The sequence below is a fragment of the Gasterosteus aculeatus genome, chromosome 3 (genome assembly GCF_964276395.1).
Source record: "Gasterosteus aculeatus chromosome 3, fGasAcu3.hap1.1, whole genome shotgun sequence".
NCBI lineage: Eukaryota > Metazoa > Chordata > Actinopteri > Perciformes > Gasterosteidae > Gasterosteus > Gasterosteus aculeatus.
Window position 1 is genome coordinate 11,757,953 of NC_135690.1, and position 25,989 is coordinate 11,783,941.

Here is a 25,989-nt window from a genome sequence, read left to right on the forward strand (position 1 = left end):
GACTGGATGGGAAAAACAACACTGAATGCAATGGGAATGTATTTGCAAGAATAATCAAAAATGTATGTTTTTACCCAAGTGACGTGTTTTCCATTTGAAGACTTTATCAATTAGAATTTCATAATTTGTTAAAAACATGGACATTTCAGCCAGCAATAACTTGTTGGTGTGAAACACTGTTGATCTTTAGGATGGAGAGACATGCTATAGATGTTCTCTGTACCCGAATAGGCTGATAAATAAAATTACAGTAATGACAATTAGACTGACAGAATTATACGTTAGCTGAAGAACCACGTGAGGGGAATGGCGAGTCTTGTTGTCTTGCATTATGTTGTTTATCCATTGGGAAGCTTGGGTTTGGTAACGAGTGCACTCAAGGGAAAGAACTCGTAAAAATTAAAATCTCGTAATGTAAAGAACGGAGAATGGAGACCCTTTGATAATGATGCTGCGTTCATTGGTATTTATGTGAATACTACAAATATCAATACTGATTTTATTATTATTGCAAATATTCAGTGGGTTTTAATTTCTACCGCTGTCTTCTTTTTTCACCTTTTTAAAAATATATTTTTAATTTGTGTATAATTTTGTCACGGGTGTTTTATTTCCCTTTATTGTACGGAATGCTCCATGCATTTACCGAGAATTGTTTCATTGTACACAACTTTAATAAAAACAATAAAAATTCTCTGGATACGTTCTCTTAGATTTCTCTGTTTTTGTAAAAAGCAGAAGTCAGGAAATCAGCGGTGGTGACGTAACGCCGGAGGGGGCGGGGCTCTGCGTCTGCGCCGACCAGTAGCAGCGCGGCGTCGTTCCAGTGTCCCAGCGAGCTGAGAGAGAAAAAAAGAAAAAGAAAAGAAAAAAACCGACCGATCAGACGAATAACGGTACACGCCGAATATTTATGCAGCCGATCCCCGCGTGTTCCCGCATCGCACGCGCGCGGCCGCTCGAGATGCGCACGTGAATAAATGCGTTCGGAAACGGGCGCGCGGATCGGCTTCTCGGGGCGGACGAAAAACCAGCGGCCCACCATTGTCTGCGTGGAAATAAGAATGGCCTGGATGTGCAAGGTAAGAGGAAGAGGAGGAGGAGGAGGAGGAGGAAGAGGAACGCACACATTGCAACCAGCGAGGGGAAAGGGGAGGAAAGGAGAATCTCCTGGCGCGGGTCGCCTTTACTGTGCGTGTCAGCAGATGTGAAACGCGAGCCGCCTGTGATGCTGCGCGGAGGCTCCTGCTTGCTGTCCGCTCGCCTGGCTGTTTTTTTTTTTGGGGGGGGGGGGGGGGGGGGGGCACTCTGAATTTGGGGTTTAGGCTCGTGCAAAGGAAGGAACAGAAAAGGCCGTGGTGTTTTTTGTGTTGCATTTGGTTGACGTTTGTGTGTGTTGCCTCATGTTCAGCGGTTCACGCTGTGTGAGGACTTGTGTGCAACATCAGCAACAGCTGCCTTACAAACGAGGAGAAAGTTTTCTACAGTTCCCCAGCATCTCTCTCCGTCCTCTTCCATCCTTTTCACATGTTCGGATCAAACTCAATCATTTACAGATGTTGACATTCACAACACCAGAAGAGCTTAGCTGGTCGTATATTGTACAAACACACACAAGTTGTCAACTTTCCTCTGCTCATTTCTCTACAAAATGTCAGAAAGCCGTGAAATATGTATATAAAAGTTGTTTACAAGTCTACGGTGACGTCTAGTTGTATCAAACAAACTGTCAAAGAGAAAGCTTCACGTTTGATAAATAGAAATGAGCAAATGTGTGGTATTTTTGATTAAAATGACTCGCTGGTTTAATCGATAATATTTCATTTGACATTTTTCTAAATTAGCCGAGTAATAGACTAGTAGTTTACTACAGAAATATTTCTGTTATACATCATTTTCCCTCTTTGTAATTTCTTGATGTAGCGTTTGATTAAATGTCACATAAGAGCAGAAAACAGTCTTTGAGAGTCCACGGTTTCCTATCAAATTGCTTCTAGAGTCTGACCAACAGTTCAACACATAAAGTTATTCAGGTTTCTAATAGTAGATCACAGCTAAGTAACAGCAAAATCTTACATTTGAGGAACTGGAACCAACTGAAATAACTCGCTTGACTTGCAGAAGTTGTTTTGTCCAAAGGGTATTCCATGTGCAGTGATATAAAGCAGAGGCAAGAATCAAATCTTAATATTGTATCTGGAACTGATGATGAATGTTAATGTCAGTAGTGTTCAATAATCCTGGTGACGATGTAACCAAACTTATTTGTGTGCCACAGTTTGAATGACTGAAGCAAACTGAAGGGAGCATACAGTGAAGTCCTACATGTACCCAAATCTGACAGGCCGAGTCCAATCTGTTATAATCAGACTCATTAGTATATTAATCTGTCGGTGATTGAAGTCTGATCGGCGAGCCCCCGTTTGGCTTTGTATGGTAAAGCAGCAGTCTTCGTTTGAGCTGCTGGATAGAGCCACGATCGATTTGGAAAGCAATGACAAGGGAACCAAACATGCACCGTTAGCCCAAAAATATCAGTCCATATGTGTGTTTTTCTTTTCTTAATTGTATCAGATCACGTTTCAGTCCAAGTTGAAAGAACAAGGATTTAATGGTTTATGGCTGAACTCTCCATGCTCGCCCCCATTTACTTAAACACAAGTGCACCAAAGTCTGGCATCTGGATCACCCGTCCTTTATCAATGCAGCAGCAGACATGAAGTCCACTTGGACCCAGGCAGGACCTCTTTTATTAGTTCATTGATCTACAAATGATGGCGGTCAGTTGTTGAATCTTTGAAATGTAAAGTAAATTGCGAAAAATGGTCACTACAGGTAAATGTCAACATTATTTTCCGAGCATTTTCCGATACTACCGTTACTTTCTTTCAAGACAAAGAAATGTAGCAAAACCTTACATAGATACATATATTACTAACCCATAGCATTATATTTTATTTTGCACTGTTGTCTTGTCGTCCATTGTCGTCCACTGTCTGCTGTTACGCACCAAACCGCCAAGTCAAATTCCTTGTATGTGTGACATATTATGGCAATACATGTTTCCTGATTCCTGATCCTGAAATGCGAGATTGGAAGTTTTATTTTTCATTTTTCCTTACAGAAAAAGGTTAAGCAATTGATTAAAAAGTTTTATCTCTAATGTAATGAACAGTGAAACTCTGGAATTGTCTGAAAATTTCACCATGTTCTAAATTTCCCACAAAGTGAACATTTGAAGAACTGCGATTTGTTCCTATTGAGCACAAACAAACTTGCTTGTTGGAATCACTCAATTATACACAATTATAATCACAGTGTGATTATGAGGAAACCCAGTTAATGCTAATATGAAATGATCTCATGATCTAATGCACAGGGACACCTGTAATACAGTAATGGGTGAATCCATCATCATCATCATCATCATCATTGTAGTGGAAGAACCTCTGCGTCATTCTGCTGCATTCAGTCCACATGTTTATTCCTCTTTTAAGCACCTCCCAGTCTCGGTTTGGTCTTGTCAGACTTGATCTGTATTTATTTATTTTTGACCAGTTTCACAGTTTCACATTTGAGAAATAAGTTTTCATTTCATTTAAAGGGCACTTTGTTGCCCGTCAATCGTCCCGCCGCCCCCACGGGAAGAAACGCGTCTGTCAGCGACTTGTCACTTTCCAAACGCTCGGGCTGTTTTTGTTATCCACGACGGGAGATCACTTCACGCTAGATTTGACACTGTAGTATTATATTCTTTCTCATAAATTGGACAAGAAAATGGAAGATATAATTATATGGTACAAACTGCTGAGGGATGGACAAAGTAAATGAGCTGTAACATTTAATTAAATGACACCAGCTTTCTTGTTACATTAGTCAGATGTGCCCAGCGGCTATTAGGTACTTAAATAAATCCCGTTGAACTCACGGTCAGACTGAAACACCCATAAGACAAATGAATCTACCGGCCGACCGGTGCTGCTAATAAACTGTGGATAACCTCATCGGCTATTGGTACGTGATTGAGTCGGTATCTGCGAATACAGTTCATATACTAAACTGAGTGAAGGCTCCAACTAGATCGGCTACATATTTCATCTTTAACCAAATGTTTGTCTTGTTATTTCTAACCATTAACTGTAAAATAAATGCAGTGGACTGAAAAGTACAGAATTTCCTCCTGAAATGTAGCGATCTAGAAGTATTAAAAAGTAGCAAAATCCATCTAGTTAATTAAAGTACTTGATCAAATGTGAGTTATTCCCCCCCCCCGGGGGGTTCAGGTGCATGCGAGCGTGCATTCCTTAAAGCGGCATCCCGTCCCAGAGAGGCTGATGGCACAGAGCTGCTGCTTTGGGTTCCCTTCTCTGTTTACGCCCTGGGTTTTTTAATCGGAGCGAGTTCACACCGTGAAGAGCCTGCGCTCGAGCCGGGAGAAAAGGCTGCGGCCGTTGTCCTCCATCGTCGTCAACGGGTCAGCGTGAGCATCGTGGAAAAAGATGGTAATTCTGCTGCGTGCTCCTGTAGCCGCCGGCGACAGAACAAGGCTGGTTCAGGCGGGTGGGTGCGAGTAGAAAGAACACAAAGGAGACAGATTAATGAATGTAGGCACACACACACACACACACACACACACACACACACACACACACACACACACACACACACACACACAGTTATTTGTGTGTGTGTGTGGAGAGGTGTTGGAACGGGGAATGCAGAGAGTGTCCCAGTTCTTCAGAGTTTCACAGATGAATGGCAATTCAGTCCCCCCGTGTCCCCGTGTGATTGTGTTACAACAGAAGGCAGGCTGATAAAAAGCGCCACAGTTTTGGGAAGAGTTTTAGGCGCCGGCAGGATGTTGAACGAGGCTGCGGTTTGTTTTCAAAGTTTTATCAAATCTCAAATCAAATCTGTTTTTCTTCTTGAATATAAAGTCCACACAAGGTCTTTGATTGTTTCAAAGTTCTGGGTGCGTTGGGTCCTGAAGGAGAACCTGTTTGGCTTGTAATAGTTTTAGTCGATGATTCAACTAACTTTTTCTTTTTTTCAAGTTGTTTTATAGCAAAGGTTTAGTTTTACTCTTCAATAAGTGTGATACAAATCAATAAAGAGTGAAAATCCCTCCAGAAAGGATTATTGTTACAAGTTGTATTTGATAGTCCAACTACGGCTGTAATATTAATACCTGCTGGGTAACTGAATCGTAATTAATAATGGTGATGCAGTTTTATTCATTTTTCTGTTGCGCTGCCTACATTAAACTGGTTATATGTCACGTCGGTGTAAGAATGTTAGTTCATTGTAGAAACTTTGTATTGTTGTGTATTTTGTTTGGTAAGTTACAGGAAACCGTACATTATGCAAACCAAGATACAACGTCTCCATTAACTAGTTTTTCCACCAGAAAGCAACTCGGCCTTGAAATAACTTTTAAGTCATTCTCTGAGATCTAAAGATGAAAAAAACGCCAATAGTCTTTTTTACATCGTATCTCAAATACAGTGGAAAAAGGATCACTTTGAACCCAGTTAGAAAATCGTTTCCACTAATGTGTCCGAGAAACCTTTTATCCTGGTTGAAAAAACAAATATGCCTCAAAGCTGTGGAACAATTCATATTCCCTTGAATTCAAATTTGAAGTTTGACTTTGGCTGAACTCCCGACTGAATGAAAAAAAGAAAAGTCTTTGTCCCTGCTGCTGCCGTCCGTTCTCTAAAACGCCTGTAGAGCCCACATGGGGAACCATTTACGCGCGTGGCTTCTTTATCGTGGTAATGTAGCCCACATCTCACACACACACACACACACACACACACACACACACACACACACACACACACACACACACACACACACACACACACACACACACACACACTGCTGATGGAGAAGCTATCACGGTTTAGCTCGTTCCCACTGCTCAGGGAAGGGGGATGACCTCGCTCCACATATGGCCGTTAATCCAGCGGCCCCGTGGTCGTCGGCCGTGGTCGTTGGAAGCGGGCCGGCGGATCCGTCGCTCACACCAGCAGCCTCGCCAGCATCTGGCAGGACTTAAGACTTTGCCTGATCTCCGGTCAGGTAGTCGCTGGTGACCCTCGCGTGGTTTAATCACGCGCCGCTTTGAGCGCTCATTTTCTTTCTGTCTCCAAAAATAAAAAGAGAAGAGCTTAATGAAAGAGGTTGTAAGGGAACCTACAAATTATGTTTCACTCTGTAGTGGTCGTCCCCGGTCAGCAGCATACGATTACATGGCGCTCACATGGACCCGCTGGGCTGTAACCTCTATTATTACTCTACATGCATTCACAAATGAGCCATCATAAGCTGTAAGGTTCTTAATTAACCTCAGACAGGGACACACACCGGGTATTCATGCAGAAAAGAGTGAAATGAAATGCGATGCCGTTGTTCTCCCAGACAAAGCACATTGCAGAACATGCAGCATCGTCGTTTAAAAAGATGATTTTGGCTCCCAAAGATTGTGAAAGAGAAGATTGTCGCCACTGAAACGGTCTTAAGTGCTGTATTCCGTTTGCAGCGACTCCTTCTGCCTTGTGTTGTGACCCCCCCACATCACACACACACACACACAGACACACACACACACACACACTCACGCACACATCAAAATTTCAATAGTTCCGAATTTCATTTGAATTTTTCATATCAGAATTCCTTTCAATCATTCAAAATCTTCTCCAGCTCCTCCGTGATCTACAGATGCCCAAACAGCTTGAGACGCTCTTTAATCCTCTTTGTGAGACATACGTTGGTGGTCTCGGGGAGGATCATTTTCATATCATCAGCTGGCCCCCGTGTTTGTCTTCAACCTGTCTGATGCGTCAGGGATTAAAGGGTCAACCCCCGTTATAGGATAAGGACCTTTAACACTTCCCTCTTTAACCAGCTTCCCATGAGCAAGTGTCCTCCTGTACGAGCCGTGAGTCAGACGACAGGCCGTCCGTGGTCACATGGCGTCACCCGCCGTGATGTTTTTTCGGGAGGTGATTTGCCGACTTACTGCTGCGTGGAAATGATGAATACCGGATGGGATGACCAGTGTGCGCGTAGTCTGTGTGCGGTGGGGCGTACTGTCAACAAGCTGTTAGATAAATGTGTCTGGTTTGCAATGCGGCAGGATGAGGTTGTGAATTGACCGGTAGGTGTCAAGAGAAAGTTGGTACGATAGACAACCTGTTTGGGCCGCTAATAACAATTACTTTCATGCCGGAGGAATCCAACAGTCGTATTCTTGTTTAACTGATTAATCGTATATTAAACACACATAAAAAAATGAAATGTCCCTTAGCTGTTACCCAAATATATTTATTTACAAAACACAAGTTCAGCAGCTGGAACAAACTATTGCTGTGAGAAAGTCCTAGTTAAAAACTAATGTCCTTATATAACCTTTGTATTTATCATCAGTGAGAGGTTTTCTATTTGCTTTTCGTTCATGCTGCTGGTTCAGATTCCGCCCCAAATGAGAAGTCATGCAGTTTCACAGGAAACTCCTTCAGGTCAGACTCCAGCGGGGCTTCCTGACTCAGTTCCGGCTTCGCTGCGACCTTTGACCCACAGTATCAACCCCCAGCAGAGGTTACACATCTATTTTTTTATTTTTTTAAATCCATCTATTATTTATTTGTCTATTAAAATAGCAGTAATCTGGAAGTGATAATTCATTTTTTTGCTTTTTTTCTGTATCTTTTTATATTTCTCCTCCCTGTTTTAATTTCAGTGCAAACTTTTTGGGGGCTATTCTGTCAACTTTTTAGGAGCCTTTATGTCCTCAATTTGTGTTTACTTCCAAACATCCAGTAGTTACAGACTCAGTCCCAGCCAGTTGGACTCGTTTGAGCGTGTTGCACTATTGCTGAATTACATTTGGCACGTCTCCCCGCTGCACATCGGGCTGTTGGCAAGGCCTCGCTGCCCACCGAGCCAAAGCCCCAGAGGAGAGCGATCAGCAGAGGCCGTGTTTGATGAGGAGTAATGCTCTCACCAGACCGGGACGTGGCTTAAAAGTATCGTCCAATTGACCAAATAAGTCCTACTGAATCGAAAGTGGCAGCAGGCGCGTAGGAAGATTGTGGTTTAAGTATTTGCTCTGCTGAAGGGTCCCCGAGCGAAAGAAAGACTCCTATTTATTATCCAGTGGTGCTTGTTGAGTACAGGCCAACGGGCCTACGACAGGTGGGTGGGGGGGGGTTCTTCTTTTGGGTATGAATGAAATATCATCAGTTTAATGAAATCCCTGTCGATTCATTTGTGGCCCACGAAATTGAAGAGTCCAAACTGGTCCAGCTCATCAGGAGCAGCCCGGCGCCCCTCAGAGCCCGCGTGCATCTTCTTCCAGACCGCTTTTTATTTTGTTGCCTCGGCTCGCCTCGAGCTTTCCGCGCTCCGCCCTCGAACGCGTCGGCGCGAGCAGAAAATCCCTGTAATTGCATTAGTGTCGTCCAACTGTGCCACGCCCGCCTCCCTCCAGACCGGCGTTTTTAAGCTCGATTTATTGCTGCGGCGTGTTCGGATTTATATTCATCCCCTCGGTCGAGTTCGCAGACGACGTCGGAGACGTCCCCAGACGTGATGCCCACAGCTATTGTCTCTCCGCCTCGTGTCCTCCTCGCTCTCTCTCTCTCTCTTTCTCGTAGAGGTGTCAGTGTCGTGCTCGATGGCGGCCGGCTCTGCTCGCGGTGTAGGCTGCTTCCCGAAGGGCTCTCGACCCGAGCCAGCTAATCAAAGTGCCGCTGTTGTCATCCCCGATGGAGGCCCGGTGGTGATCTGGGCCGCCGCTGCCCGGGGAGGCTGATTGCCTCCGTCGGGTTGACGGACACAGCCTGGCAGTTAAGTGAGGGCATTAAACAAAGTGCAAGTCGATTTCTTTTCATGGAACGCAATCCGCTCACGCGTTCCCGGGAACCTTCTGCTGGGAGAAAAAGGAATGGGCGGTTCAAAAAATGTCACAATGTAATTTGGGTAATGTTGCTTCCGCCCACCGGGCTGCTGTTTTTGTGGAATCTGAGATTTGTTCTACTTGTGACAATTAACGATGATGCAAAACCCTCAAATATCTTTTTACGGCTTTTAAACAGAGAATAATTGCGGGAGTTTGGATGGCATGTGTTCAAGCAGTCATATCTAATAAGTTCAATATAATAAATTCCCCCCCACAAGCTGGCATTTTAGTTTTTGATGTGGACCCAGGATGATTAACTTGGTTGGTTAAGCAGTCACTGCTCGAAAAATAAGATGCCAGGGGCCAGTTAACAAACAAGCACTTGTAATATTAATCAGACAAAATGAATAAACATAGAAATAACATTGACTCGTCTTTTGCTTGAAATTCAGGGCTCAGCTTCCTCTGTCCAGGCGTGCTGAGGGATCCTCTCCTTCGATAAACAAGATCCGGGTATATTTCTCTCTGCAACAAAGCAGCACCCTTCCTCCCCTGAGTTCTGCTAACACATTGCAGCAGCACCATAGAGGTTTTGATGGTCTCTGTAAACTAAGTTGTTGTTTTCCACAATGAGCCCCTGCAGAAATAGCTGATCTGTTTGGTTTACCTGGCTGGTTGGTTCATTGTGTTGCAACAGCTGCTCCACTTAAATTTCACAATGCTTTTGGTTCAAGCTCTCACAATCTAAAGAGGATTAATGGAAAACAAAAAGCTGCATTCCATTGTTTTTGTGTTGAGAAATCTCCGCTGCCTTAAACAAAGAGGATTCTGTTGGAATTTTAATCCCTCAATAAAAATTCAGAGTTGGACTTGTATGTTTGTATCTTAAAAAACAACACATTCCCGATAAAAATCTGCATATCCTATTTGTTCTGCGCCTCGGGAGGATGAGAGCAAATTCCTCCCCGTCGGTCCAAAAAAAAAAAAAAAAGATGATGTACTGGAAACATTGTGAATCATCAGTCGAGTGAAGGGTGGAGTAACTAACAATTATTGTCATAATCAGCTAGTCTGGTGGCTATTTTCGGTCTTAACCCAGAAAGATTGATTAAAGCATCTGAAAAACCTTCTGTCGCCTCCTGAAACCAGATTTCCTGGGGGGGCTTTTGCGTGATGTATTGCGGGTAATCTATCTGCCTTTGAGACGTAACATTTTTTAACAGAAAGCTTGCATGAGCCTGACTTATTTGTGCCGGTATAACCAACTGATACTTGGGGTTTTTCTGCAGATGATTGCTGCTTTCTGTCTCCAGCATCCTTGAGGAGAAGTTTCCTTGTCGCACACATTTCTTTTTAACAAATGACGCCTTCAGAAAAAACCTGCGCGAAGGCCGGACGGTCTGCTTGCTCAAGCAAGTCGGCTCCGGATGATGTGCCGCATCCGTCTGATCCTTTCAGATTCTCCAATGTTGGCACTGCTGATTTATACACTCAAATGATCTGTGTGAGCAGTCACGCTGTGTGCAATCGCCACCAATGAAATGGGGCTCCATCGCGGGGTAATGGAGGGATATCGTCAAGTTTCAGGGGAAATATCAGTTGCTAAATGTCAGTAATCCTGCGCTGGCATTTGGCAAATGGAAATGGATTTTCTCCGGTCGATGTTGTTCCCGAAACGGCCACATCTCCTCCACTCTCCTTCGGCCCTTCAGCCTTCTAAGAGACGGGGGGGGGAATAATTGCCGTTCCGCTGCGAAGGGGCACGAATGTGGCATCTTCTCTCGCGAATCGCCAGCCGAGTGTCTGCAGTCGGGTCGCGATGGCTGCCGAGCGGCAGGTTCATTTACCGCGTAGCAGCTTCCTCCTCGGGTCTCCCCTTGACCCCCCCCCCCCCCCCCCCCTCGCCCCCCGGCCATCTGTGACTTTAAGAGCCAGCTACTTTAAGGATCCCATATTACAGCAGGATGTAGCTGGAAGGGCTCTGGTCATAAGTGGGCGGCAGATGTCATTTTCTGTGATTGCCTGAATTCAGCTAGACGTTCTCTCTAAATATAAACCCTGGACAATTGAAGTTTTAGATATTGCAGAAGAGGGAACATGATTATTATTATTTTTTTGAACCACATTAAGTCTCAATTTGCCCATAAAAGAGGGAGTAGGTGGAGCAGGTGGTGTGATACATGGAGCTACTGCGTGTTTACAGTCAGGCTGCCCTCCGACCTTGGGACGCATCAGCTGACCAAGCAGAGCTTCACGGGACTCTTTCCGTGAGAATTCTGCGGCGTGTTTTTCATTAGATTTATTTTTAATTTTTTTCCTCGCCCCAAAACTTCCAGAGCGGGCAATGAATATTGTAGAGTGTTTAATCCTTTATGCTTGTGGGGATTATGTCCTATTTGATATCAGATATGCATTAGTCAAACCGGTTGTGACTGCTTTACGGTCACGCACGCACACGCGCAGACTTTTGCACTTTACATCCCTGTTCACTGATTAGAACAGGATTATTGTTGATGTTTGGATGTTTCCTCGTCATTGTTGCCCCTCCTGCCCGCAGAGTTTCAACCACATGAAAGTGAACTGATTATTTTTTTGGTGACAGATTAAGATTCTCTGTGATGTTCTGCACTATAATGAAGCTCTATCATGCCAACAGAGCAGATTAGTGTTCATTTGACCTGAATTCAAGGATTTTCTTTTCATATTTCACCGCCGATAAGGGTGATATCATCCAGCATGATGATGCTTTGTTACTGTGCTGGAAGAAGAAAACATCCAAACAGCGCTAAGCGGCTGTCTTCGGAGTCTAACTACGTAGGCAACATTCACACAAGTACTGTACTTTGATACAGTTTTGAGGTATTTGTGCTTTTTACTGTGCGACGTTTGACAGCTGGACTTACCGGTTGCTTTTCAGATAAGAACTTTACATGGAAGACTATTTTTATAGCTTATGGAATTGATCACATGGTTAGAGATTAAACCAGTGCTAGTAAGTATAAATTATTCCTAGAAAGAAGAGCAGGACTTTAACAGTCTGCTATTGACAGAACCAGAAATCCCACTTCTGCTCAAATGGGGGTGTGCAAAGCTGCAAAGATTTGACCTGTTCCCCCAAATCATTGCTTTATCTATTCTCATTTCATTTGACTCTTCCTCTTCCCTTATGTGTTGCATGATCAAATGGATACCGTAATGAACCAATACCAGTCAGTGGCAGTTAATAATCCAGGAAAACCCTATTCTCATTTTTAATGATTAATGATGTTTCTCCAGTGCAGAAGAATAGCCATGGAGAGGCTCACCGGGGGCTCTGTCTTTTGAAGAAGTGAGGCATTAACACCTCGGCTTCCCATCCAGATGCCACGCGAGAGCTGTGTGAGGTGACTGCCCCCTCTGCTGGGCTCTGCGGGGACCGGCAGGCGGCAAAGCTCTCCGACGAGCGGTGAACTTTGCTGCAGCAGCTCGTTCATTCAGACGTCCGGGCCTCCAGATGCAGCACGCAAAGAGACGCCTTTTATTCCTTTGCATTAGCTCACTTCTCCATTTCATTAATGCAGAGCGGTGGTTACGTGACAATCTAACCCACCTGCTTATAACATTCCTGTGCTTTAAATACATTTTGAAAGCACAACGTTTAACTGAAATAGGCAGAAAAAGACCCAAAAGACTTGCGTAAATAGCTCATGAATTTATTGTATAGTGATGAACCTCATATCAATGCAATAACATCTAGAAATTGTATTAATGATCTTGCACAGGCCGCGCAGCAGTCGGAGCTCCGGTCTGTTGAATTTGGAGGGGAACTTGTGCGTGACCGTGTAACCAGCAGCGAAGCGTCGACCTCCTCCTCCGGGGAAAATAATAGTTTGTTATCTCGCACTTGGATGACTTTTGAAGCGAGACCTTTGCTGGGAAAGTGACAGGAATCAGGGAACGTGTCTGGACCCCCCACTCTCTGTCTGTGGTTCTTTCTTTATGCTCCCGTCTCATTCCCCCAGAGAACAGCACTAAGGCTTTAGAAAGAGAGGACGAGTAGGAGGAAGAGTGCGAGAAAGACTGTACATATTTTCTCAAACACCTTAATTGAAATTGAATCTCAACTGCTCGCTGGACCGCCGTGGCAAGACTCAGGTTGCCAGGGACGTGGCGTTTTTGCATTGCAAATGTAATTTCTGTTTTTTTTCCCCTCAATGGCCCAGGAGGAATTTGGAAAATGCTCCCAGATATGTTTTTCCATGAGCCACTTTATTCAGGTTGAGCATCTCATTATTCCAATACCCACTGCGATTAGTTTTTTGGATCGCGCTTCAGTGGGGTCCGGTTGTTTACTGAGCTGGAGCGCCCGTCTTTATGTGAAATCGTATTCTCTTCATGCCCAAATAGAGCCTGATGGAGGGGACATTTTGATTGCACAATATGTATGGAGAAATAAAAAGCCTTTCATTCATCACGCTATTGGATGGGCCACTTTCTTGTTTATCATTTCACTACTTTCAAATGCACTGCCTATCAATGATGCAGTAATTTATGCCAAAACGCAATTTGGGATATTTACTAATCTAGGCCAAACACTGAGCAGTCGCATCCTTATACCAAAGATGATGTTGTCAGAGGTGGAGAAGTTATTCAGATACTTGAAAGTATCAAAAAGGCTTTGATCAATTTACTGCAGCAGCAAACAGCAGGCAGAAACACTTAGCAACTAGCCGGGAACAGAATTTAGCCTCTAAAGATATATATATATATATATATATATATATATATTGTGGCGGGGTGGAAGGAACAGACTACACAACCGTTTCAAGTGAAGTCCCCGGAGGGCAAGGTTTATTTACAACCGTTTAATTAGGAGAGGTCCAGCTTGCGAGGTTCTGCGGACCCTGGTGCTCGTGGTGAATCCGCTTGTGGGGGAGTCGGTGCAGTGCTCCAGGGGTTCTGCCGGGTCACTCGCTGCTTCCTAGAGAGACAAGCGCACACAAGAGGGTTTAGCCTTACGTCTTCTCCAGGGGGCCTCTTGTTCCTTCTGAACCTGCAGCTTAAATGCAGCGGAGCTGACGAGCTGCAGGTGTGGCCACTCAGCTCGTGATGAGTGGTGAGCAGGTGTTTCTTGTAGGTTCCAGGGCAACGCTGATGTGGGTTTGGGACGCTCATCACACTCCCCCCCCTAAGCGTTGTCCTGGCCTGGTGGAATAATAGGATGTTAGTAGGGGTGATGTACGGGGTTGGTGGGGAGTGACCCCTGACAGACCCACAAAAGCCGACCAGATCCGAGAAAGGCCGTCCGCATTAGAGTTTGCTGCTCCGGCACGGTGCCGGACTTCAAAGTGGAAGTCCTGGAGTGCCAGGAACCACCGTGTCACCCTGGCGTTCGTGTCCTTGGCGCGGGCCATCCACTGGAGGGGCGCATGGTCTGTAAAGAGAGTGAATCGCCTGCCTAGGAGGTAATACCGTAATTCCAGAACTGCCCACTTGATGGCCAGAGCTTCCTTCTCCACCGCGGCGTAGTTTTTTTCGGCCGGGGTCAGCTTCCGGCTGAGGTACAAGACAGGATGCTCCTCATCTTCCTGAATCTGGGACAGGACGGCTCCCAGTCCTGTATCGGACGCATCTGTTTGCAGCAGGAAAGGACAGCCAAAATCTGGCGCTCTTAGGACCGGCTCTGCCGTCAATGCCATCTTTATTTTTCTCAATGCCTCCTCAGCTTCGGGCGTCCAGTTGATTTTCTCTGGCTGACCCTTCCTGGTTAGGTCTGTCAGAGGGGAGGCTAAAGAGGAGAAGTTAGGTATAAAACATCGATAATAACCCGCCAACCCCAAGAAGGCTCGTACCTGGGACTTTGTACTGGGTCTTGGGGCGGCGCGGACTGCCTCAACCTTCTTTTCCTGGGGTCTGATGACTCCTCTTCCCACCTGGAAACCCAGATAGTTCGCCTCAGACAGGCCCAGATGGCATTTTCGGGGGTTGGCGGTGAGTCCAGCCCTGCGCAGCTCCAGTAGCACCCTCCGCAACCGATTTAGGTGGTCTTCCCAAGTCTCGGAGTGGATAACTACATCATCCAGGTACGCTGCGGCATAGGACTGGTGAGGCCTCAACAAGATGTCCATCATCCGTTGGAAGGTGGCCGGAGCTCCGTGTAGGCCAAAGGGAAGGGTCCGGTATTGCCAGTGTCCACTGGGGGTAGTGAAAGCCGTCTTGGGTTTGGCTGTTTCGGAAAGGGGCACCTGCCAATACCCTTTGGTCAGATCTAGGGTGGAGATATACCGGGCCCTTCCCAGACGTTCAAGGAGCTCATCCACTCGAGGCATGGGGTATCCGTCAAACTCAGACACTTCATTTAGGCGCCGGAAGTCGTTACAGAAGCGGAGGGTGCCATCCGGTTTTGGTACCATGACAACCGGGCTGGACCAAGGGCTTTTGGATGGTTCAATCACCTCCAACTTCAGCATGTGTTGGACTTCCTCCTCAATAGCCTTCCGACGAGCCTCTGGGATTCGGTAGGGCCGTTGCCTGACGACCACTCCGGGTGGTGTGTGGATCTCATGTTGGAGGATCTGGGTCCGCCCGGGGTTGGAGGAGAACACATGCGAGAACTGAGAGACCAGGTGCTGCAGCTCTGACTTCTGGGCTGCCGACAGCTGGGCGTCCATGTCCACTACCGGCGAGTCGATGGTGGCGAGGGCGGCGAGCTGGTCCCTTGTCCCCACCCATTTCTTCAACAAATTAATGTGGTAGAGCTGCTCTGTTCTTCGCCGGCCTGGCTGTCGGACACGATACGTGACCGGCCCAACCTTCTCGATGACGGTGTACGGGCCCTGCCAACTGGCCAGGAACTTACAGGCGGAGTTGGGGACAAGAACCATGACCCGGTCTCCTGGCTGAAACTCTCGTGGCTGGGCGGCTCGATTGTAATACCGTTGCTGCGCCTGTTGGGCCTTGACGAGATGTTCCCGGACTAGCGGCATGACCCGGTCGATCTTTTCCCTCATCTCCTTCACATGCTCTACCACCGAGCGATGGGGGGCCGGCTGATGTTCCCACGCCTCTTTGGCCACGTCCAGGAGGCCTCTGGGCTGGCGTCCGAATAAGAGCTCGAACGGGGTGAAGCCTGTCGACGCCTGAGGCACCTCCCGTATTCCGAAGAGCACGTAGGGGAGCATGAGGTCCCAGTCCCGCTTGTCTTCATCTGCGACCCGCCGTAACATCCGCTTCAGGGTCTGGTTGAAGCGTTCCACGAGACCGTCTGTCTGGGGGTGGTAGACAGAGGTCCTCAGTTGTTTCACTTTAAGGAGGGCGCACAGGTCAGCCATTAGCCGGGACATGAAAGGGCTTCCCTGGTCTGTCAGGATTTCGGCGGGGATGCCCACCCGGCTATAGAGAAGGAAGAGCTCCTTGGCGATGGCCTTGGCCGTGGCTTTCCTAAGAGGCACTGCTTCAGGATACCGGGTGGCGTAATCCACAATGACGAGGATGTGTTCATGCCCCCGGGCCGACTTAGGCAATGGCCCTACGAGATCCATTCCAATGCGCTCAAAGGGTACCTCAATGACCGGCAGTGGAATCAGTGGGCTGGGGGGAGGGGTCCGTGGAGATGTTCTCTGACAAGTGGGGCAGGCCTGGCAGAATCGTTTCACCTCGGCGTCCAATCCTGGCCAGTGGAATCGGTCACGGACCCGCTGAATGGTGTTGTTGGCTCCAAGGTGGCCCGCCAAGGGATGGGAGTGTGCCAGCTCTAAGACCGTCTCTGTCTTTGTTCGGGGTACCACCAACAACTTCTTCTCTTCCCCCCTTCGCTGTGCAACACAATAGAGCCGGCCGTTTTGGACGACAAAATGCGGGAGAGGATGGGGCCCCGGTTGAGTTTCTTTTCCCTCAACCATGCGCACCTGAGCCCAGCAGTGCTTTAGGCGGTCGTCTTCCCGTTGTTCCCTGGCAAACGACCCGCCTCCTGTCACCTGTTGGAAAAGGTCATGGTAAAGGTTAGAATGAGGGGGTGGGGACTCACCATCTCTCCCGCTGTCGGAGGCCAGCAAGACGGGACGATGACGGGTTCTTTTTCCTGGCCGCCTTTGGAGGTGGGCCCGTCGAGGACTGGCAAATGGCACGTTCGCGGCCAGCAGGCGATCCAAGCCCGGCCAGTCTCTACCGATAAGGACTGGTACCGGCAGACCCTTCACTAGGCCCACGTCCATCGGCCATGAGTCAGGGCCAGCGGAGATGGTCACTCTCCTGGTTGGAACATGTCGCGTGTCTCCATGCACGCAGGTGACCGGGATGGTAGCCTTGGTTAGTCTGCGGGGCGAGAGGATATGAGACTGGATCAAACTGACCGCGCTGCCGGTATCCAGAAGAGCTGCGAACGGGCGGCCATCGACTTCTACGTCCACCCTCGGCGCCCCTTTTGGCAAATCCTGATGTAGGATACAGCCCGCTAGCCAGGTTCTTGGAGCCGGTGTGGGGTCTGCGGTGGGCATTGATTCGTCTCTTTGAGAAGGAGGCCCCGGCCTGCCTTCAGACCGCGGGTTGCCCTCTGGCCTGCGTCGCTCCTGGATCACCCTCCGGGGGAACGGCGGAGCTCGTTCTCCAGCACCCTGGTGTTGGACAGCCTCCGCCAGTTCCACAGCTTCGACAAGCTCAGTAATCGTGCTAGGGTTCCGCATACCGACGGCTTGACGAGGGGATCTCGGGAGGGCACGGAGGAACCGATCGACGACAACACGCTCTGTCACAAGGGCGGCTGTGGGATCTCCTTCCAGCAGCCAATGCTGCGCGAGACGCGATAATTCTGCGGCCTGGGCCCGGGCAGGGAGGCGGGGCCTATACTCCCAGTCATGGAAATACTGTGCAGCGCAGACTGGTGAGAGGCCCAGCCGAGCCAGGATTTCCCTTTTTAGCTCCTTGTAGTCGTCTACCCGTTCAGTTGGCAGCATGAAGTATGCCCGCTGGGCTTCCCCCGTGAGGAGGGGTGCGACCAAGCGTGCCCAGTCACCAGGGTCCCAGCCCTCCTGGGTTGCGGTATTCTCGAACATTTGGAGAAAGGATTCCACATCGTCATCAGCTGTCAACTTCGGCAACAGCTGGGTCACCTTCATTCTGGGATCAGGTAGTGGGACATGTCGTGCAGCAGCCGTGCGCAGTTCATTTAACTCTTGTTCAGTTTGCCCTTGTCGCGTCGCCAGATGTTCAGTTATCTGTTGCTGGCGCATGCTGATCTCCGTTAGGCGTGCAATGACTTCATCCATGTCGCCGGGAAAGGAGTGGCTGCCTAGGGGGCTGAGCGAAAAAACGAAAGATTTAGTTTTGTAAAAAAAAAAAAAAGGTTTTCCTCCGGATGTTCCTCCCACTCAGTATGCCTGCATCCTCCACCAGTGTGGCGGGGTGGAAGGAACAGACTACACAACCGTTTCAAGTGAAGTCCCCGGAGGGCAAGGTTTATTTACAACCGTTTAATTAGGAGAGGTCCAGCTTGCGAGGTTCTGCGGACCCTGGTGCTCGTGGTGAATCCGCTTGTGGGGGAGTCGGTGCAGTGCTCCAGGGGTTCTGCCGGGTCACTCGCTGCTTCCTAGAGAGACAAGCGCACACAAGAGGGTTTAGCCTTACGTCTTCTCCAGGGGGCCTCTTGTTCCTTCTGAACCTGCAGCTTAAATGCAGCGGAGCTGACGAGCTGCAGGTGTGGCCACTCAGCTCGTGATGAGTGGTGAGCAGGTGTTTCTTGTAGGTTCCAGGGCAACGCTGATGTGGGTTTGGGACGCTCATCACAATATATATATATATATCTCAGAATTAGGTGCAGACCAAAAACAGAGGTATAAGAAAGTGAGTATTGGACTGATGAATGCTAATGTTGCTCCGTAACGGCTTGATGTGTGAATACAAGCAGCTGCTTGCCAAGGAGTTCACTCATTAACATTAAAGGTGGATGAAATGTCAATGTCAATGATAACTGCTTCCCCACAGTCGTTGCTTAAGGATTGAGTGCAGGACACGAGTGAGTGTACTCATTGTTATATTCCGCTACTTGCTATCTCATTTTCTGCACAATGGATGCTTGGATTAGGAGGTTGCCCTCAAAAACGCTCTGGCGGTTTGTCCCTCTGATATGTAACCTGGTCACACGGACTCACCGGTGGAAGATTATAGCTGCGTGGATCCCAATGATCCCACGATTCTGTCTGAGTGCTGAGATCAATAACTCTTCAAAATGGGTTTAAAAAAATAAATAAAAAAAAACCTCACAGCTTTGATGTTAAACGAAACATCCCCCGGGCCAACTACCAGAAGACGTTCTGCACATAATGACCTTCGCTGTCTGACCCGATGGTCACGGACTCGTCTTCCTTCAGCACAATGTTTTTTAACGTGGACCCAAAGCTCCGATGTTGAAACCTCGTAGCCGCTCGGCGGGGGGACGCAGAACCCCGCTAATCCCACGCCGAGCCTCCCCATCGCCCCCGGGAGCTCGACGCGTCATTTCCCCTGTGATTTGTGGCCAGATTGAGGCTAAAGGAGACGGGGAAATCGTTCCGTCCTCACGAGAACAGATGGATGCTGCAGACTGAGCTGAGATTTCGTTTTTTTTTTTTTTCCTGAAGAACGCTCTTTTTTCTCCATAAGGGGTTGGTTTCATGCTCCGTAATGGATCCCTGATGACTAGCGTTCAGGGAACATTTGCCGAAATGACCTGACATTTCTTTCTTTTTCTCTCTATTGAGATGACATAGAACAGACTGTCTGTCCTCCGAGGAAAGTGATCCATTTTGTAAAGTACTCAATTGAGCACTTCTTTACTGCCCTTTTTCTGCTGCTTCAAACAAGATCGAAGTTGAAACCCCACTGTTTTGTGATCAAAGATGGGCGGCGATGCCACGGGATGATCGCGTGACGTAACGTACATGCAATCGCTTGGAGCAGCAAGTGGTCAATGGTTTTTCATCCCCTCCCCCGCACCTACAATGTTTGATCTTGTCTGTGAGAAGCGAAGCCTTCCGGCGCCTCCCCAGGGACGTCTCATGTAGTAGATCACGATGTGTGGCGGTGCAGGCACTTTGGCCGCGGGGGGCTTCACCAATAAGAGTGAAGCAAAAGTCCAATCTTCTCACCAGCAGATAACTTCAAAAAAAATCTGGCGAGACATCGCTCCTGCAAAATCTGGAGTTTCCCCACTGGTGTTGTCGGTTAGATTAGAAGCAGGTTATTGAAGTTCCCTGGGAAAAAAATGAATAAAAATATGAAAAAACACATGACTCTGCCGAAATCTATTACCACCTCAGGCTCTGATATCGTAGCCAAACCCAGATTGTTTTCATCTCCATCTGATTCCCCATTGATCTGTTCAGCTCAACCCCGCCAACAGCTCCTCTTCTGTGAGACCTTTTGCCGTCCTCCATCTCTTATCCATTATTCATCACTCTCTGGTCTTCTTGCCGGGCCATAAAACCTCTTACAGCGAGACCATGACGCCCCAGCTGTTGCTCCCTCGCTAGAGATGCTGGAACATTAAAATGAGATGAGATTTATGCACAGCGGACGAGGTCCTTAATCTTCTAACGTTGATGCTTCAGACTATCTACAACTATGCCAGTGGCCCTGTGAGGCTCTGCAAACGTGCACATTGTGTTGATACCAACGTGCTGGAGATGTTTTTGCAGTCGGTACAACTTTATGCTTGTAAACCAAATTATAAATTCAATTAAAAGTCTGAAGAATAAATGATGTGGGAGCCGCAAATGTCTCCGTTTAATGAGGCAATTCGTAAAATGTTGTTGAGTTATTGCACTGAATAAGGGGAAATCAAATATTGATAAAGCGTATAATGACAACTATGCTACAATTTTACAGCTCTGCTTTTCTGTCAGTGAGCATATATTATGTGTCTGTTTAAGTATTACTATTACTGCACACATCTTCTGTTTTTCTCGCCTGGTTGTTATGTTGTATATTTGTTTTTTTTAATATAATATATTTTTTGTATTACAAATCAAAAGGATTTGCCTATTCAAAGAATATATTTGTTATATACTGTAACTGTAAAGCCACAACTTTTTAAATTTACTCTTCAATTCGAGCTGTCAAACTTTTTTTGACATTTAAGCTATAAGTTGCATTAGTTGTATACGTTTGTCCTGCTTGTTTTTAAATGCTCTCTCACTCTCACACTCACTCTCTCTCTCTGTCTCTCTGTCTCTCTCCCTCTGCAGAGGAAGTCCTTGATCGCCACCAGTCTGATCGTGGCGGTGTCGCTGTTCGTGGTCGTGGTGAACTACTCGGAGAAGCCCTACTTCCTGCTGCCGCCCGTGTTCGGTCAGACGTTCAGCAGCCACTGGATGTTTTCCAAGCAGCCGTACAAGGCCTTCAAACCTCACCTGGGCTACGTTAGCATCCCCAAACAGGAGGTAAGGGACGCGAAACGACCGAAGGCACACACACAGAAACAGAAATCTTCATTTGTACAAAGTGTTGGACTGTACTTAAGAGTTGCTTGTCAGTCTGATCACTTTGTTCGGCCTTAAGGAAATATTCTACATCAATTACAGCATTAACCACTGATACTTTAACTAGAACATTTTTACATTTTCCCTATTACAGTGTTTGTGCCATAAAATCACACACGGGTTCTTCCTTTTATGATGCTTATTCTATTCTATAACCCCCTGTTAACATTAACCGGCCATCACAGAGCTTCACCTCAATAACGAAGGCCCCTTTTGAAGCCTCTCGTGTTTGTGATATCTTTGTAATTCCAAAGCCCCACGTCCGTGATCCCATTTTTCCACCTTCAAACCGCCCTGTGTTGTTTATTCCCCGCGCAATTTATGGAAATAGAATTATCAAAGCCTTTGAATTCCCACCGCCTAAAAATGTAAAAAAAAACAAGCCGCGTGTTTGTTGTTTGGGAAGGCGGCCTGTGAAAAACAGGAATCGTGCTCTTGGATGTCGAGGAGTCCCAAAGGAGAATTGTATGTTTTGCTCGTAGAGATTTGTGCACATTTCCGTCTTGACGAAGAATGACGTTTTCGGCCTCGTTACATCTAGATTCCGGATTGCGATGGATCAGTTGATCCTTAATGAGAAGCGCAACGCCTAATATTCAGCAGGCTGTTTGCGGATTAATGTGGTCGCGTCATCCTCTGCCTCCGGAGACTTTCCTCCACCGAGCACGGGCCCAGAGGCAATCACACCAATCTCCACGTCTGCACCCCCTTCTGCCTCCAGACAAGTCTGCTTAAATCACTGACCCCCCCCCCCCCCTTTGGAGGCTAATGCAAATCACAGGAAAGCCTGGCAGCTCTTGCCAAATTAGGTCTCTTTTCAGCTCAAGCACCTCAGCAGTGAGTTCTCCGCGCCGAATCAGAAGCGGCGGTGACGGGTCGGAGCGGGCCGAATGTTGAAAGTGTTCCGCGCGCTCCTCAAACCCTCTTACAAAGGATGGAGAGAAATGTGGAGGCCTGGTCAAGGTGATTTCCTGGCGCCAAGCGTCCTGAGCGATTGCGTCCGGAGTGAAAGCCCGCCGTGGGAGCTGTCGGCCCTCCGATGAGCACACGGCAACACCTGAAGGAGACGTAATATTTCTCCCCGACAGTGAGGCAATGGTGCACGATGCACGTTGAGGTGTCATTTTAGGTGTTATAAACCTCCTGCGGGGATGTATAATGCATAACCCGGTAGCACGGGAACGGTCCAACTTATTTTCCGCGTGTAACTCCGTCTGCCTCCAGGCGTGATGAATCGTTCCCACTCTGCTTTCAGGAGGAATAAAAATAAAAAACATTTGTCTCGTAGCACTTTGCATCTGAGCCTCTGGTCTTTTAAAGGCCGAGAGAGAAACTTTACTTCATTTGGTCCTGAGCTGTTTTTTATTTTTTTAAACGTACACGATTGCCAACAGAAGCAACAGAAAGTGTCTTTTTGGATTTCTTCTAATTACTATTAATTATTATAATTATAAAACGAATTATTTGATTGACAAATCTTCTGGTTCTGGACCAGCTGGGACTTTAAATGCATTATTATAGGTATTGTATTCTACAGTCTGCATGCAAGTACGCTGATTCTAAGCAGGTAATGTTTATTCAAGTCCTCCTTCTTAGTTAAGCATATAATATACTAACATTTGTAACTACAGTTTATCTAAGGGTTCTCCTTACAATCACAGGTCTGAAGAAATACCATCCACACTCAAACCTACCAGCAATGTTATTGAATATGCTTTTTGTCAGCTAGAAGAGTTGTAAACAGGAATGCAGAAGAGCAAAGAGAAAACATCTACCAAAGGGCTGTGGGTTGGATTCAAACCCAATTTCGAACTAATGATGCCTGATAAAAACTAAGCAAAATCTGTACCTTATTAAATGTAAGTCAACCTGGTGGACCTGAAGAGACCAGACCTCCAGATTCATTATTTTGGAGCGACCTTTGTCCACTTGCTGCTTCGCTTTTCTCAGCTACGTCTGCCGTTTTCAAAGCTTCCTCCAAGATGCAGGGTCTAAAATCTAATAAAATGTCCCCCCTGCCACTGTGGGAGGTCACTGAACATCTCTACCAGCCACTCAGAAGTGGACCACCCCTGAAATATTAGTGGAGAGCTTTAGACAGCATAGATAAGGAAGACAATTTACCATCATTCCTGACAGGAATTGCTTTTTGGAAAGTATATATCGTAATTTAAGGAAAACTGCACCCAATATATTCACCTGCCACAGCCATCATTTACCATGTATTCGTCAGGGAGAAGTGTTTATTATCTGGCAACGTCGATGCCCAGAAATGTGCCGAATACAGTACAAAAGGAAAGGAAAGAATAGAATTCAGTCAGGGTCTGGAGATACAGACCCCAGCACACTGCCACAGGGTCATAAATGATTAAGAGTCTATATATTGCTTTGAGGAAAGACCAGCTCAGGTAAAAGTACAAAACTATTATTGTCAAAAGTAGTTAAAATAGTTAAAAATAGTTAAAATACCAATGTATCTTTTGGCGGGAAAAGTTGGGGCTTATTTTAATTATATAATACAATCATTGTTATGGATTGTCTCTGACCCCAAGTGCACGACACCAGACACAGCTTAGGTTTAGCCGGAAAACGGCGTAGTTTATTTCACAAAATAACCAAATACGAGAAACAAACAAAAAAAAGGCAACTCCAAAAACTTCTCTAGTCCGTGGGCGCTCTTAGTCCAATCAAAAAAAGAAAACTCACACGATACTCACAGGGAAAACAAAAACTCTGCGTAGGGAATTCCGGAAGGGTTTCCAAGAGGAGCACAGGGGAAGAACAATCAACCCTCTCTGGGGAAACACAGAGCACGAACTCACAGCGAGCCACTGGCAGATCTGCTTCTTAACCTCCCTGTGGGATGAGCTGACGAGCTGCAGCTGTGGCGATGAGCAGAGCGGCGTCAGGTGTGCGACTCTCTGGCTGGTCGAGCCCTAACAATCATATATTTATTGAATATTCTGTTGGTCAGCTTGAATTGACCAATTAAGTATTATGTCATCAGATACATTTTGTGAAGTTAAAAGTATTCCTCTGAGATGTTGTGGAGTGAAGTGTAAAATTGTCCTGTATTTAATTCATTATAAAAAGTTCCACTCCTGAGTGCACTGTGTGTCTCGCAGGAGGAGCATTTGCAATCAATTACTCTTGCAGACAACTTCAGCTAATCAATGAATTTCTAAGTGCCATGGAGGCGTCTTACGCTGGGACTTGGCACGTTAATGTAATAATTATTGCTTATTAATTAATCGTGTTCAGAGCATTTTAATGAACGGCGAGGTTAAGTTCACACCACAGCGCTGTAATTTAATGATGACGAGTTCCTGGCATTTGGCCCATTTTTAAACAACCCACTTTATTTTTGATACACTGCAGCATAAAATCTCATACTTTCAGTAGATTTTGTACTTATCACTGAGTGCCAATTTTAAAAGCGGCTCCTGCATGCAACACTGAAACAGCACCGCCAATAAACGTGAAACTGGAACACGAATCACCGCTGCGACGGCGAAGCGTCCACAACATTTTACTCGTTTAAAGGACTTAATGTTAGCAGATTTGGCGGGAGCGATAGATTCCCATCACATATACAAAATGAAATCGTTCCGGTCTTAGTTGTTAGATGAACTTTGTCTACGCACGTAAATGTGATTAATGTCACGGGGAGCCAGTTATGCTCCTATTCCTGTTGACTACTCGGGGGGCGATTTTATGCTCTTTAAATGAAGCTTAATTAATCCAGGCCTCTTAACGTGTTACTGCAGTCTTATATGAGCTGCGGTAACATGCGCCCCCCCCCCCCCCGCATGCGGCCTGTCAGCCAGTGTTCCCCCACGGAGTTGAGCCATTCTGTGCGCAGAGCTGAGGAGGCGTGATGGACCCGCGAGGCCCAGCGAGGCCCAGCGGGTGATGACGGACGAGCCGCCGACGGCTCGAGGAGGCTGCGGCCGGCAAAATGGAGGTCTGCCAGAGATCCTTTTTCCCAACCCGAGGAGAAGCAACGGCAGGCTCCGTTGGGGGTGTTCAGAGTCCCGAGGTCTTAAACTTCTGCACTAAGCAGCCTTAATAGAACTCACTGGGTCTCGCGGTCGGAATGTGTTTGCACACACGAAACGCAGAACACGCGACAGAGGGTTTGATGTTCGTCGGCCGGAACGCGGCACGAATGCAGTTTATATTCAAACCAAGTGACAGTACAGTTATTCCCCATTAGGCAAATGATCCAACAGGGTTTTAGTCATGACACAATGCTTTTTCTTTTTGGAACTTTCTCTTGCGTTCATTCACTTAAATGGGTTTAATCTCATCAAAACAAACCAAGCATATTTGCTTCGATTAGGCAAATCTCCAATTTCGGATTCAGAGAGAGCTTTCCCCCACTGCTGGCAAAGCGTAGCTAAGAGCTATTATTGAAGATTCATTACAAATCCCCTCGCTCCAGTAAAGTATAATAATATATAATAAATATACAGTAAGATGAATGGCGCAACTCCCTTGCTCGTATACGTCCTGCATAAAACTCGATATAAACTCAGATCCCACATTTAATTCACTTAATCAATGTTAGTTCTTGGCACAGTGGCATTA

The 25,989-nt window shown here is 46.7% G+C and overlaps 2 protein-coding genes across 2 annotated transcripts in view; one reads left to right on the forward strand and one right to left on the reverse strand.

The window, feature by feature from the left end:
- Positions 1-774: 774 nt before the first annotated feature.
- The window catches only part of st6galnac3 (ST6 (alpha-N-acetyl-neuraminyl-2,3-beta-galactosyl-1,3)-N-acetylgalactosaminide alpha-2,6-sialyltransferase 3), a 49,943-nt gene continuing 24,728 nt past the window's right edge, over positions 775-25,989 (forward strand). The window contains exons 1-2 of the mRNA XM_040172409.2: positions 775-1,082; positions 21,106-21,300. Of these exons, the coding sequence (XP_040028343.1) occupies positions 981-1,082; positions 21,106-21,300 (297 nt within the window). The 5' untranslated portion in view covers positions 775-980. The remainder of the gene's footprint in view (positions 1,083-21,105; positions 21,301-25,989) is intronic.
- On the reverse strand, positions 14,047-18,470 carry LOC144405510 (uncharacterized). The gene is made up of 2 exons (XM_078099297.1): positions 18,352-18,470; positions 14,047-18,181 (listed from the first exon to the last, which is right to left on the reverse strand). Exon 2 carries the CDS (start codon positions 18,148-18,150, stop codon positions 14,062-14,064), a length of 4,089 nt encoding a protein of 1,362 aa, XP_077955423.1. The 5' UTR covers positions 18,151-18,181; positions 18,352-18,470; the 3' UTR covers positions 14,047-14,061.

What these genes read in the sequence shown, in the direction of transcription:
- LOC144405510 (XM_078099297.1), bottom strand. Translation starts at nt 18,150, where the DNA reads ATGGATGAAGTCATTGCACGCCTAACGGAGATCAGCATGCGCCAGCAA.